This window comes from Protobothrops mucrosquamatus, unplaced genomic scaffold (genome assembly GCF_001527695.2).
Source record: "Protobothrops mucrosquamatus isolate PMUCROS unplaced genomic scaffold, P.Mucros_1.0 scaffold1460, whole genome shotgun sequence".
Lineage (NCBI taxonomy): Eukaryota > Metazoa > Chordata > Lepidosauria > Squamata > Viperidae > Protobothrops > Protobothrops mucrosquamatus.
The window spans coordinates 112692-128208 of record NW_015387638.1 but is presented as its reverse complement, the minus strand read 5'-3'; the positions used below and the strand labels follow the sequence as shown (position 1 = coordinate 128208).

Genomic DNA, 15517 nt, shown 5'->3' with positions numbered 1-15517 from the left:
AGTATCAAAGATATACACTTATTTATTTAACCTAGTATACTGATTATATCATGGGAAACATTGGACTAGAAATAATAGAAATTGAATTAAAATTATTTTGAGAAACATCAGCAATCAGCAATTTCATTCTTGAAGATGAAAAAAGAATGCAAAAGCCAATCTAGTACTCCGTCTCTGTGTGTTTAAAAAACACCAAGATTATAACAACAACAATATATCAAATTATATCAAATACAAATATGTGGTGAAGAAGCTGAAAATGTTATCTTCAAAAGCTCAAAGATTCACAGAAATGGGTCATTCTGATCTCAACATAGGCTGTTCAAAATGTTGCAGAAATGATCTGACCTTAAACAGGCATGTTGTGAGAGTTCCACTTGTACATGTATTTTTCAGCTTCTCTTTTAGAAATAAAAAAACCTTTATGGTGAACATTAAGATTTAAAAACACACACACAAAACTTCTACTAATAACAATTTTGTGATGGAGAACCGTTGGTGTTCATTTCAAAGAGACCAAAATAATATATGTATCCAAATATTTTTCCCACCTTAGGAAACCAACCCTATAAAACTGCATGCTACAAAGGAAACAGTTGAAACAGTTTCCTCATTCACTCTGAGGTTACCCTTGAAGACAATCTGTATGCTGCTACTGATCCAGTATGGTGGTATATACAGTACTGGGTGTTCTATGGTTTCCATTGGCTCCCAAGTGCTTTTCACATGCAATTCAAAATATTGGTTGAAATCTTTAAAGCCCTACATAGCACTGGGTCAAACTGTTTATAAGAGTGCATCTCCTTTTTTTTTTTTTTTGAAACAAATTTTATTAGGTTTTTTAATTATTGAAACAGAGTACTCAAGACACACCATGGTGTTAGGGTAGTCAAACATCCAAAAACAAAACATATATAGATAGTTCAATCAATACATCAAATATTCCCTCTTTTTGTCCCTCAAGTAGCATAGTATATTTAAAATAATCCAGTTCTAGCTTAAATTTATTCAACCTAGACCTGTTTTAAAGCTTTATAAATTTACGGTACCGTAATCAAATTAATTTTAGATAAAAAAAATTATCAATTCAGGTATCCCTTCCAAATATATTCTAGTTCCTTAATTTTATCATAAATCTTATTTATTTCTTCTTCCACTAATATCCCCTATTTAAAATAAACTATCAATTTATCCTATACATATCTAATCCATCAGTTAATCAATCTCTTTAAGCTGACAAAATAATATCAGACTTTAAATCATTTCAATCCATTAGACAGAATTCAAATTTCAATCAATTGATTATCATAACTAATAACATCCATGTCATCAAACAAAACACATCATCATTAAATTAACTCAGTTAGTTATTAATTCAGTCCAAATCTAAAACATCTCTTCGATTTTCTTCATTCCATTACATAATAGTTTTCATACAAATAAATCTCTTGTTCTAAAAATACATTCTTAGTATTCTAGATTATCTTTAATCCATTATTATTATTGTTATTGTTTAAAGTAACACAGTAATATTAAGCTTTAAATCATTTCAGTTCATCAAACAAATTTCAAATTTCATTCAATTAATTTTCATACCTTATCACATCTATATTATCATACAAAAGCATCATCCACTAATTTAAAACACTCAATTATTAAAACAATCCAAATCTAAAAAAACACATTTTTTTCCATTCCAATACATAATAATTTTCATCAAAATAAACCTATTATTCCACCCATTACATTCTTAATCTATTTTAAAATATCTATTCTAATAGTCACCCCCCTATTTTTTTTCTTTCTTATTTCTAAGTCTGAGTCTTAATCCTTGAAACAATCCATAAATCAACAGTGCCTTTAAATCCATTACACATCATTTAAATGTCTCTTTTCAGTCTTATTCTGGCCTTCCTTCTATGCCAAGCAGGTTTCCATATCCAAGCTTCCCTTTCCACCAATAAATCTCTCTTTATTGCTTGCAGTGTCCTTTGAAATGATAGGAATCCCATTCTCTGTACTAGGCCTCTGTTTCTCTCATCCTTAGAGCTTCGTTGCTTTAAAGTCTCAAGTCTTAATCTTTGGTTCTTCTGATCCTCAAAACTATAAATGACATGTTTATAAGGTGAAATCTCTTTTATCTCAGTTGTTTCCTCTTCTAGTAAGTTTTGATTTGTAGAGTGGTCAGATATGGTCTGGAAATCAGTTTGAAGGTTTGAAGTGGAACGTCTGGTTCTTAACTGTGTAGTAAACTCTTTTATTGTAGCACATATTTCTGCAGTGGCTTCATAAATCTTTTCCAATATAAGTTTGCAGTTTAATTGTAACTGAACTTTCTTCATATTGATAGTAATTAAAGAGAATCTCTTTTTTCCTTTTTTGTCCTTTTTTTGTCGAGGCTGTATTTAATAAAAGTTGAGCAGTATCCACCCCCACAATTCCCACTGGTACATCAGTTTAACTTTTCTCTTGAAAAAATTTGAAGGTCAGGTCTATTCCACAAGGAGAAATCAGAAGTTGCAATATTCAGTTTTTGCCACTAGATGTCCTCAATAGATTAAAAAAATCTTTTCCAGACACCATTTCCCCCCTCTTTTTTCCAATCTTTTAAGATATAATGTGAAAAAAGAAATAATCTTCCAGCATAAAGTGATAGTACAGCTCTTAAAGAAGCATTTTTTCTGTACCCCAGAAGCAGATGAAATAAAATATAGTCTCTAAAATTTTATTCTATTCTTTTGTTCCACGCCTTTCTTCCCAAACATATAGAAGCTGCTTTTCCAAGACAGGGAAATAGTTCTAAGAAAACTCTTATAGGCAAAAAAAAGAGTAAAGAGAGGAGCCAAAAAAAAAGCCTCACCCGGTTTCACCACGGTGGTTTCTCAATGCTTAGATGTTCTTTGACTTGTGGTTTGAAGCAGCTGGGTGATCGGCCATTTTACTAGCCGATCTTCCTTCTCTGACGGCCCTCAGAGAAAGCTCGGACAGTTGGAGGAGCCTCTGCTCCTCCGCAGCCAAGCGAAGCCTCATCGACAGAAGTCGCACCCTCCAGGGCAACTTTCGACCCGCATAAAAGTCTACCGGCGGAGGGAAAATTAGCCGATGAGGAGACGAGTCTCGTGTGACTAGGGATGCCGCGAACCGGAACCGGAAGTCAGAGTGCATCTCCTTGAGGGTATCTGCCCATCCTTGTAAGTTAAGTAGGATAGGCATGCTCAGGTCCTTTCCTTCAAATGTTGGAGGTCTCCATAGTAGTAGTCTCAGCAATTTGCAAAAACTCCCACCGAGATTCTGGAGGCCACTAGCCTTTTAGCTTTCCAGGGACTGTGTTCCCCTGAGCATTGAATAGATAGGATTGTGTAACAGAGTTAATAGCATGGGTGTTTCCATTAAAAGCATTGGTGGGAAAGATATGGTTTTTTATGTTGCTGCTCTTATTGGTTCTGTGAGCCACCTAACATCACTATGTGAAATATCCACAATATACGTTTGTTAAATAAATAATTAATTTTGGGGGGCTGACAGTATCACTGAAATTACAGCAGTACACAGAAGCAATCTAAGCTCCTCCACCTTGCACATATATGTATGTTTGTGTGTGTGTATATATATATATTAAATATTAAATATATTAAATATTAAAATGATAATGCTGTTTTGTTGTCCCACCCTAGGCATTTCCTGGAAATGTAAATTCTGACACTGTGGTACGACATGATTTACAGCATCCAGTTACTGCCCGCTACATTCGGATACTTCCTCTGGAATGGAGTGGAGAGGGTCAAATTGGTTTGAGGATCGAGATCTATGGCTGTCCTTATTGTAAGTTCTTTAAAGTTTTATTCTATTTGTCTATTTCTGCTTTCTTGAAACCCTTCTGAAGTAATGATATTTTAATCTAACATGACTGGATACAAAGTATGGTATAAAGTGTGCCCGAGTACAAAGATTTTAGATTCAGTGTGTAAAGAAGTGACAGTTATAGCTAATTACTAGTCTTTCTAATTTGAAAGATATTAGTAAACCTTTGCTGTAAAGTCATAACAGCTTAGGCAAAATACCACAACATTCCATTGCTTTTGTGGGAAATAATAATATTGACAGATGGTCTAGAGTTATTGGACTGATAATAGGCTGAGACAGTTTTTCCTTTTTCCTTTTTTGGAAAATTTCATTTATTCATTCTTCCCCCATTTTGATTAGCTTCAACTTGATGTATCAATTTTATGTTGACTCACTGATTGGTTAGTCTTAACCTTGAATAGATAAAAAATGTGAAATTATAAATTCTAGTTTAGGTTTCTATGTTTATTTTCAATAGTATACCCAAGTTTTAATATTATGCCTGCTTTATAACATACAGTATATCTGTTGCTACTTAGAAATCATTTCTGTTTGGTCAGTATGTTTAGCTTTTCTTTTTAATATGTGATTTTAAAATGATATGTAAGCTCCCTGGAAAAAACATTTCACTGTAGAGCAGAATAAACATTTTTAAAATAAAATAAAAATTAAAGAAACTGTGTTGTTGCAACCAATCCAGGTCCTATTTTCAGATGTACTCTAAATTGCTGATTTAAAATTATTTTACTGTTTCCCATTACAGTGCTCTCTGGATAATATATGTACATGAAAATTCTGGCTCTGATTTTCAAGACAGTATTCCTTTTCTATTTTTTTTTCTGGGTATCTCACTATAATTTCCACCATTATGTCAGTCCAATTGCTTAGTACTACTGATGTTATAAAAGTGAAATATTGTAGTCTTCTGAGAAAACCAACGTAGGAACAAAATATTTAGAGCATGTAAGAAATGGCATTAAAAGCCCTAAGGGAAGCAAATGGACAGGATAATGAAATTCATGGTTTGTACTCATTTCTATCATATCAAAGCTCTATAGATTTCCTTGATATCTCATTTTATTTCTAGAAATGCATCAGTTCACACTGCCAGTCACACTGCCATTGGAACCCCAAGCATATTTAAGAGAGGGATAAAACATTACCATCATCCATCTCACCTCTTTCACATAGTTTTGTCTACACAGCAAAGTGTCTCTAGTTTCATCCTTGAGTTTTGCATAGAACACTTCCTACACATGTTGAAGAACCAGTTCATATAACAGAGAATGCACAGAAGATTCAGAACAATTGAAATTTCACATCACCATGTCTGAATCCTATATTGTTAGATCACATCCATAAATCTGTCATAGGAATTGTATCAAAAATATTGTGCTGATTCCAAAAATTGCCAGATATTTGTGGAATTAATTGCTTATTCACTTACTGTAAATCAGCAACCAGTGATAATTTTATTACTGGCTGCTGATCCACAGATAGTTTTATATACAACTATATTTTCTTGTGCTCTGAGTTGCTCTGAGAGTATGCAAACTCATCATGTAGTAGAGCTGGGGAAAACATTTAAAAATATGTTTGAAACAACCATTATACAAAGAAAGTCTGTTCCTTCTCCTTCGCAAAGGAACATGTGTTTTAATGTGTTTGCATAACTGTTGCAAAAGCTATTTTCACAGGTATATGGGTGTGCAAATATTTCTGCTGGGACTGTCAGCAAAGCACACGCATGCTGGGTACAGCTCTGGAAGTAATTGCATGGCTTTTGCAAAAGATGTGATTACTGTAATAATTTACCAAGAGATGCTCTGTTCATGCTAGCATGAATTGTACACCACTTCTTTTCAAATGCTTTCCATAGTCTTATAGTGAAGCAGTTAAGACCAAGAGTTAGTGATTCTTAAAACTAGGTGGTAATTTGAATCTAAGATTTATGCATTCAGTCTCATCACATCAATTAGAGTAAAACAATCTGGAATGGCAACTATGTGGAAACAACTTACACCATGTCTGCTTCTCACTCTGTTGTGTAATGAGAATTAGGCTAATAGTCCTTTCTTCCATCTATAAGCTTGTGTTAATAGAAGAGTAAGGTTTGTCACAGTTTTGCAGATTTACCTTGCAGTTACATTCTATCCCTGTTCTACCTTCCCAAACTTATACAAGATTAAATAAATAAACATATTGAAAATTAAGAAGCCATGCATAAAAAGAAATTCTCCATTAACAATATTCCAGAATACTTAGTATCCAGTTTTAAATCCTACTGAAACTTTCCAATCTTGTCAAGTTAATAGCCAATATCTGCCACCTGCTTCTTATTTACAAAGTGACTTTCTCAGGTTATCACAGTCAAAGATTCCTGCCTGAGCACCTTTAACTCTTACAACATTTGCAAAAAAGAATCTATGGGGATGGTCACATAGTTCTTTTATACCATACCACAGACATTGTTTAGGTATGAAGCTGTTTCTTTGTTTACAGCTTTCCATTCAGACAATGGAAGTGTCTGAGGCAGTGCAGATAACACTTTATCTTTCCACTTCAACAAAACCAACATTTTTTTCAGGTGAGTTGCATCTAAAGCAGGGGTGTCAAACTTACAATATCTTATGAAGTGTCACGATGTATCACAACTTTTTTTCCATTGCCGGCAATGGGGTGGGCGCAGTTTCAGCATGACGCATCCAACAATTTGACACCCCTGACATAAAGGGGTTTACTGGCCTAAACTCAACCCCCTGGGTGGCGTGAGTGAACCAAATTGATGGTGAACCAAAATAGTGATGGAAAGGATGTAAATCCCAGTTACAATGTAGGAGATACAAGAAACAGACCCAAGACCAATAAAGGACTCAAATGCCTATACACTAATGCTCAGGGAACAAAGAGGGTGAACTTGAAGTATTAGTACATGAAGGCAGATATGATATAATTGCCATTACTGAAACTTAGTGGGATGAAATTCATGACTGAAATGTACTGATGGAAGGATACAAACTATTCAAAAGAAACAGACCTAACAAAAAAGGTGGTGGAGTTGCATTATATATAAAAGATCATTACATCTCTACAGAAATACACAAAACCAAAGATGAAAACCTCCTAGAATCTATATGAGTCAATATAAAAGGAAAAAAAGAATGACATTGCTATAGGCGTATACTACAGGCCACCCAACCAAACTAATCAATTAACAAATGTATGTAGGAAACATACCATAGTAATAATGAGAGACTTTAATTACCCTGATATCAACCAGGAGATAAACTGCAGCAAATGGGAGATCGAACAGATTCCTAACCAACTTAGCTAACACCTTTGTCATCCAAAAGGTAGAGTAGGTAACTAGGGGAAAAGATATACTACACGTAATTCCTACTAATAGAGAAGAAGTGATACAGGGAGTTGAAATTGCCAGAACCATGGGTATGAGTGACCATGTCATACTGGAATTCAATATAATGCAAACACAACCAATAAGAATATAATCCAACCAGTGTCTTAAACTTTAAAAGAGCTGATTTTAAGGAACTCAGAGAAAGCCTAAGCAAAATTTCATGGATAAAAATCCTAAAAAGGGCAGGACAAGAAACAATGGATGGAAACTAATCAAGGAGAGAATCAACCTGGAATTAAGGAGAAACTTCCTAACAACGAGGACAATTAACCAGTGGAACAGCTTGCCTTCAGATGTTGTGGGTGCTTGAGCAGGAGAACCTATAAAATTTCAGACAAGTAACTGTCCAATCTCTTCTTAAAAACCTCCAATAATGGAGTGCCCATGATTTCTGAAGGCAAGTTGTTCCTCTGGTTAATTGTCCTCACTGTTAGGAAGTTTCTCCTTAATTCCAGATTGCTTGTCTCTTTGGTCAGTTTCCAACCATTGTTTCTTGTCTTGCCCTCTGCTGCTTTGGAGAATAGTTTGACGCCCTCTTCTTTGTGGCAGCCCCTCAAATACTGCTATCATGTTGCCCCTGTTTCTTCTTTTCTTTAGACTAGCCAAACCCAAGTCATGCAGCCATTCATCATATGTTTTAGTCTCCAGGCCTTTGATCATTTTAGTTGCTCTTCTCTGAACTTTTTCCAAGGTCTCAACATCTTTTTTGTAGTATGGTACCCAAAATTGGTTGCAATATTCCAGGTGTGGTCTTACTAGGGTTTTATAAAGCAGTACTAATACTTCATATGATCTTGATTCTCTGCCTCTGTTTATACAACCTAGGATTGTATTAGTTTTTTTGGCAGCTGCTGCATACTGCTGGCTCATAGTCAAGTGATCGTCCACTAGGACTCAAAGGTCCCTCTCACAGTTGCTGTTTTTGAGCCAGGTTTTACCTAATCTAGTCTTAAACATTTGATTTTTCCTACCTAAATGTAAAACTTTGCTTTTCTCCACATTAAAACTTATTTTGTTGGAAAGGGCCAATTGTTCAGGTTTCTCAAGATCTTTTTGGATCCTGAGCTTATCTTCTGGAGTGTTGGCTATTCCTGCCAGTTTAGTGTCATCAGCAAATTTGATGAGTTCCCCTTCTATTCCCTCATCTAAGTCATTAATGAAGATATTGAAGAGTACTGGGCCTAAGACGGAACCTTGTGGTACCCCACTACTTACTTCTGTCCCTGTGGATGTAGTACCATTGAGGACTACTCACTGAGTATGGTTTGTCAGCGAGCTACAGATTTTATTAAAGTTAATATACAAAACTCCAAAAAATAAACAAAAACAAATATCACAAAACAATCAAGAGATTAAAAAAGTGCATTGAAAGAAAAAAACAACACATATACACATGTTATCCCCCTAATTGAATACTGATTAATATTTTACTACAATATTGGTATTAATCATAATATTAGTAAATCTATTTGCAAATTATTTTATTCTATATAGCATATTAACGACAAAATAGTTAACAGGAAGATCAATAATAATAAATAAACAAGGTTAAGGTTTCAAAACTCTGTTAACAAATAATCCACTTATAGAAAATTTGCCATGGCATCTTATCTATCCCAAATCTTCCCAAAAGTTAAGAATAATTCATCCTGGATCAAATAATCACATTTGTTTCTTAATGCCACCTCTTATGAATGGTTGTCTAATTAAATATAATAAATATTTATTTATTTCTATCCCAACTTTGTTGGGAAGATAGACCTATGGTGGGGACTGAATTTATTATTTAGTCTCTACAGTAGATCTATCTTTCCAACAAAGTCCATATAAAAGTGATTTCCAGCTAGCAGTAATAAATCCATTCTCCAATCCCTCTCAGTCCTCATAGTGAAAAAAAATGCTACTTCCCCATTCAGTCAGGCTTCTAGTATTGTAAAGAAATGCAGGCTTGAACTTCAAAGAGATGCATCATATTGGCTCAGTTAGTTCTCCAACTGTGGTGTCCATATCTCTTTGATCTGCATCTTTCATCTCAGAATATGAATCTAACTTATCCAAAACTACATACCTCTGCATATTTTCCACAGCCACTATCATCAAACTTAAAAAAAAAAAAACCTTTCAGCTAAAAGTTGCATGCTACCAAAGGTATTTTCTTAGATTTCAGCCACCATTGTTTGTCTATAATCTAATACACTGTTACTCTGTGAAACTTGTTCATGAAACAAAGAACAATGAAGCAGAAGGAAACAGGAAAGATATTTTCTGGATATTTTGATCCAAGATTAAAAGAAAAATTCAAAAGAAATAAATTCCAAATATTTTGCAAATACAAAAATACAGTGGTGAGAGTCCAGTAATAATGCAAATCAAATGAAAGCACTTCACCATCCAAAAAGCACACAGTGTTTCCTAATAGAGAGAACAAAGGTTATTCAAAACAACTACACAAATCAATGGGAAAGAAAAAGGAAAAAACAACTGGAGTTCAGCAGGGGGTTGAAATAACATTCAACCAGCTGGTCAACTTTTAAAGACCAAAAAGCAGAGTAAAACAATAAATTCAAAAGGTGAAGGTTAAAACCCAGTTTGCCTAGAAAATGAAATTACTGACAGGAAGATGGATTTGCTCAGTGATTTTCCAAATGCTCCCCGATTCTTGGGAATCTTCCCTTCTGAGGTGGGTCTATGGCCATCCAAAAGTTGTTGGGTCATTCCTAAGTGCTCTCATACAAATCCAGGCCAGAAAACCAACTTTGGCAGTAAAACCAGCAGATTGGTGGGAAGAGAGAAAAAAAGTTCTTTACCATTCAGCAGCCATATTTGATTTGATCTGATTTGATTTGATTTGAATGGGAAATAAAAGAGATGAAACAAAAGGCTGAAAGGTCAAAAGGTTAAAAGAAAGTAAGAGGTGAAGAGGAAGATAAGTGATGCCATTGACTCTTTGATCTGCTTGCTGAGGCTATACATCCATAGTAGATGAGGACTGGAAAAAACATAAATTAAATTTACTGTTTTAAATAAATTTAAATATCATTCCACATGTACTTGATGAATTTATTATCCCCTGCAGGAACAAATAATTCCAATGTATTGAATTATGGAGAAACTTTTGGTGACTGCATGCAGTTTTAGGGTACAAAATATACGTGGTAGCTTTGAGTGGTAGCAGTTAGATAGGAGGAGAGATCTTAAACTAAAATGGAATTTTAAATCCCTCCTTGCAAAAATTTCTTATGATTCTTCTTAAAGGGAGGTGTTATGGAGATATGCACAGAGAATGGTATGTTAGGCCATTAATAAAGGGTCTTGAGATTCAGATACTTGCTGATTCACAGCCACATTTGGGATGAGAACTTCTGTTGTTAAGTGATGTGGACATTCAGCCAAAATTATAAGTTTTCGAAGTAAATCACTAAATTGTTAATAGAATCCAGCTTCTGCCATTGACTTGTGAGAAGTTCCCTGGGAATGTTGCAAATGATGATCACATAACCTTGGATGCTGCAATCATTGTATACATGTCAGTTACCAAGTCTCTGATTTTTTTATCACATTACACTTGTAACCATGAGGAAGAGTCATTTTTCAGCACATCATAAAATTAAACAGTTGCTAAACAATTGTTCATAAGTTGAGGATTATCTGTATCTGAAAGTTTTACAAAATATTATGATAAAAATGTAGTCAACTCATCAGGTTAATAAAACACTGATTTCCAGCTGTGACAAGTATTTTGTGTATTTGTTTGTTTGGATTTATATGCTGCTTTGGGCCCAAATATATTAACATTAGTTCCAGTAAAGAAATAAGATCAGAGGGAAATGAACTGCAAAAATAATTATGATGAACTGTTTTTCTGTAGACAATAAAAGACATCTGATATAACAAATAAAAAGTTCTTATTTCTATTTATTTGCATCTGCATCTTATTGTTCTGTCCCCATATGACACACACACCCAAACAGCCAACCGAGGGTTAAATAACTTCTCCACACTCCACGCCACAGATAAGAAACTTGGCAGCAGCTCCGTAGCCGCCTGCCAAGAACTTTTTACTCAGAGAACACGGAAACAAAAAACAATACACACAGTTTGAAATTCAATCCACAGCAAACTACTTCGCCAGAGATTTAGCTTTGTCCGTCACAGAGTCCAAATGGCCACCACCTCCCTTTTATAGCCTGTGGGGTGTGGTCCAGTGACTCAGCTTAATCTCTGGCACATCTCCTTTTCTGCTGCACACGCTTGTCGTGCCTATGCTGGCGTGGATCCAGCCACAATGTATCTTCATCACTATCCGAAACACCTGGCTCCTGGCCAATCTCAGAAACACCTGGCTCCTGGTCAATCTCTTCTCCGTCGGGAGACACCTGAGGCATTGCCAGAGAGGAGGGTCCTGTAGAGGGAGGCCTGGCCATCTCCTCTCCTTCATGTTCGGAGCCTTCTTCCTCCGATAAGAGGGGCTCACAAGACGGAGCCACAACAGTTATAACCCCCTACTAATGTAATGCTTGTCCAGTATTAGAAGTTGCACAATAAGTCATGATCTGCATTTTAAGATGTAACATGGTATCTAAAAATAATGCTGCAGTTTTCTCAAGGAAATGAATTTTTCGGAGTACTCTTTATTTAATTATGGCTCTTGATTTAGCTTTAATGCATACACGTTTAAGAAACTGTCAGACACTGAATAGAGATGGGCAGCATGGGGGGAAAAAGCCTATGCAGTAAGATGGGCTTTGCTTACTTGGAGACATTTTCTTGAGAGACATAAAATATCATTCCAGGTATGGACTGATCATAAAGACTTAGAAAACACCTATGAAAACACCCAGGAAACTTCCCCCAAAATAAACAAGGTGATCGTAGCATTTTCACAGATTTAATTTCATGATCCATTACCTGCCAGGGGGAAAGAATTTTTTAGCTAATGCCCTATTGAGATTGCCTCAGTACAACAGTAAAAAGCCTGAGATAGCTAAACTGTTCCTGCAGCCTCATCAACTAGCTGCCCCAGTCACTACCAGGGCTCAAGCTAGAGCAAAAGAACCAGAAAATAAAACTTTATTGGTGGAATTCAAACAGGCTTTAAATAATGATGAATGGTTTCATAATCATAACAATCTATGTGTACTCAAAGACAGATTAGCATGGGTTGGGGAAAAAATATATGAGACTTAAGGTGATGGCAGCTGGTCATGATTCAAAGACTGCTGGGCATTTTGGATTTGTGAAAACCTTGCATCTAATTAAAAGGCAATTTTGGTGGCCTGCATTAAAAAAGGACATTGCAAGCTATGTAGCCAGTTGTCCCATATGGGCAGCAGCAAAACGATGGCAAGGGAAATCCCCAGGGTTACTACAACCGGTAGCAAGCCTGTCAGCACCACGGAGAGATATTTCCATGGATTTTATTGTTGAACTACCTGAAAGTGCAGGGAATACGATCATCTGGGTGGTTACTGACCTTTTTTCTAGACAAGTACATTTTATACCTTGCCCCCAAATCCCTACTGCTAAAACCTTAGCCAAGCTTTTTGTGCAGCACATCTACCGTTTCCATGGTGTCCCACATTGGATTATTTCATATCGAGGGGTTCAATTCACTTCAAAGTTCTGGAGAGCTTTTCTAGATCTTTTGGGTTCTAGTCAAGGGTTATCATCTTCCATCATCCCCAGACAAATGGTGGGATGGAACGTCTGAACTTGGTTCTAGAACAATATCTTAGATGCTTTATTAATTATCAATAGGATGACTGGTCGGATTTATTCCCTTTTGCTGAGGTTGCCTACAACAATGCAGTACATTCCAGTACTGGGTTTACTCCTTTCAAGTTGCCAACGGTCAAACATTTGTGTCCATTCCAGAACTCCCCACTAAAGAACCCGAAATCTCATCGCTCAAAGACTGGATTAAGCAATTGCAAAATACCTGGCCAGTTGTTCGTAAAGCACTCGATAAGGCCAGAGAGATATACAAACTCCAAGCAGATAAAAAGAGGATGGGACAGAAATCTTTCAAAGTTGGCGAGCATGTATTTCTTTCCATCAATATTTAAAATCGTTACAACCGTCCAAAAAGCTAGGACCTAAGTATGTTGGACCTTTCCCAATTACACGCATCATTAACACAGTAACAGTTGAATTAGACCTGCCAAAGAATCTACGGAAAATTCACCTGGTGTTCCACTGTAGCTTGCTGAAACCAGAGGTCACCTCCACTCTCAGGCCCCCTGCTCTGCCGTTACCTACACCCATTATGGTTGAGGGTGAACAACATTTTGAAATTAAAGACATTTTGGACTCTAGAACCCACCATAGGGTGACTCAATATCTAGTTTCATGGAAAAACCTCCCTTCCTCCCAGAATGAATGGTTGTACAAGAAGCCCCTAGGTTGCTACAACATTTTCATTCCTTATATCCTGATAAACCTAAATGATTTGTTTGCTGTTTTTCCCTTCCCTCATTTGTCTTTCATGTGCATTTCCCATTTTTAAGGGGGCCGGATGTCAGACCCCCAAACCCCTCACCTATTGTCTTTTGCTTTCTATTTTTTTGGGGCCTGCCATTCTGTTGGGGGAGGGTGTGCATGGGGGATTGTGTTGGTAACTTTCACTTTCTTCTTTCTTTGTCTGGCCTCCTCCCTTTGAATATTGAATGTGTCTCCTTATATAGGAGACAGTTGCAAGGAAATGAAAGCTGGAGAAGACCTTGAGATGCGCACCTACCATACCAGTCAGCCAGCCATCAAGCCACCTATCTTGAACACAGACCATATATCTGTGTTCTTGATTCCATCATATAGACCTCTTGTCAACAGAATTAGACCATCAATTAGAGAAATACAAGTATGGCCAGCGGGTGCATTGGAGCAACTTCAAGATTGTTTTGGGAGGACTGATTGGGTACTGTTTGAGGAGAATAATATTGACACTTACACTTCAACAGTACTGTTTTACATTACAAGCTGCATTGATGTTGTCATTTCCACCAGACAAGTACGGGTGTTTTCTAACAACAAGCTCTGGATAAATAGAAAAGTGTGTCTTTTATTAAGAGCAAGAAATGCTGCTTTTCATTCTGGTGATGCGCTACAGTATAGCGAGGCAAGAGCTAAATTGAAAAGGGGTATCAAGGATGCTAAAGCTACATACAGACGGAGGATTGAACATCTCTTTGAGAACTCAGACTCTGGTCGTGTATGACAAGGTCTGCAACAAATCACAGGACAAAGCAATAAAAATAGTTTGCCTGGGAGTAGTGACTCCTTGGCTGAGCAGCTAAATCAATTCTTCAGCTGTTTCGAGGTGGACACAGGAACGTCCATCATTCCAGCATTTACCACTGATAGTGCACCATTAACATCTACCATCGATAGACAACCACTTCTATTGCAGATCTCTGATGTGAGACGTACTTTCCAGAATGTTAATATCCGGAAGGCAGCTGGGCCTGATGGAATTCTGGGACGAGTTGTCAGGGACTGCGCTGCAGAGCTAGCTGAAGTGTTTATGGATATTTTCAATCTATCCCTGTCACAGTGCTCTATCCCTACCTGTTTGAAAACATCTATTATAGTGCCAGTCCCTAAGCAGACAGTAGTGGTATCTCTTAATGATTATAGACCAGTAGCTTTAACATCTGTTGTCATGAAATGTTTTGAGATGCTGGTGTTGAACTATATTAAGGCTAGTCTTCCATCTACTTTGGACCAATACCAATTTGCATATAGGGGTAATAGATCAACTGATGATGCTATGTCTCTTGTTGTCCATATTGTATTGAATCACTTGGAACAGCAGGGGACATATGCAAGGCTGTTATTTGTGGATTATAGCTCTGCCTTTAACACCATTCTACCCAATAGGTTGTTTTTAAAATGTCCAATTTGGGTATAAATCAGAGGATTTGTTTGTGGATAAAGGATTTTCTGATAGGTAGGTCACAGTCAGTAAGGATGGGATCTCACCATTCCTCTACTCTGATATTAAGCACAGGAGCCCCCCAGGGTTGTGTGCTAAGTCCTTTCCTTTATTCCTTGTATACACATGACTGCACCCCACTGTATAACACCAACGCAATTATTAAATTTGCGGACGATACAACAGTGGTGGGGCTCATTAATGAGAACAATGAGTCTGCTTACAGGAAGGAGGTACAAGGGCTGACATTGTGGTGTAATGAAAATAATCTTACACTTAACACCACAAAAACTAAAGAACTTATAATTGACTTTAGGAGGAAGAGA

General features: G+C 36.5%; 1 protein-coding gene across 1 annotated transcript in view; it reads left to right on the top strand.

Annotated features, from left to right (window-relative positions):
• The window catches only part of LOC107292955 (contactin-associated protein-like 2), a gene marked incomplete at its 3' end in the record, with an annotated part of 310658 nt that overhangs the window by 216513 nt on the left and 78628 nt on the right, over positions 1 to 15517 (top strand). The window contains exon 4 of the mRNA XM_015822086.1: positions 3675 to 3822. Within this exon, the coding sequence (XP_015677572.1) occupies positions 3675 to 3822 (148 nt within the window). The remainder of the gene's footprint in view (positions 1 to 3674; positions 3823 to 15517) is intronic.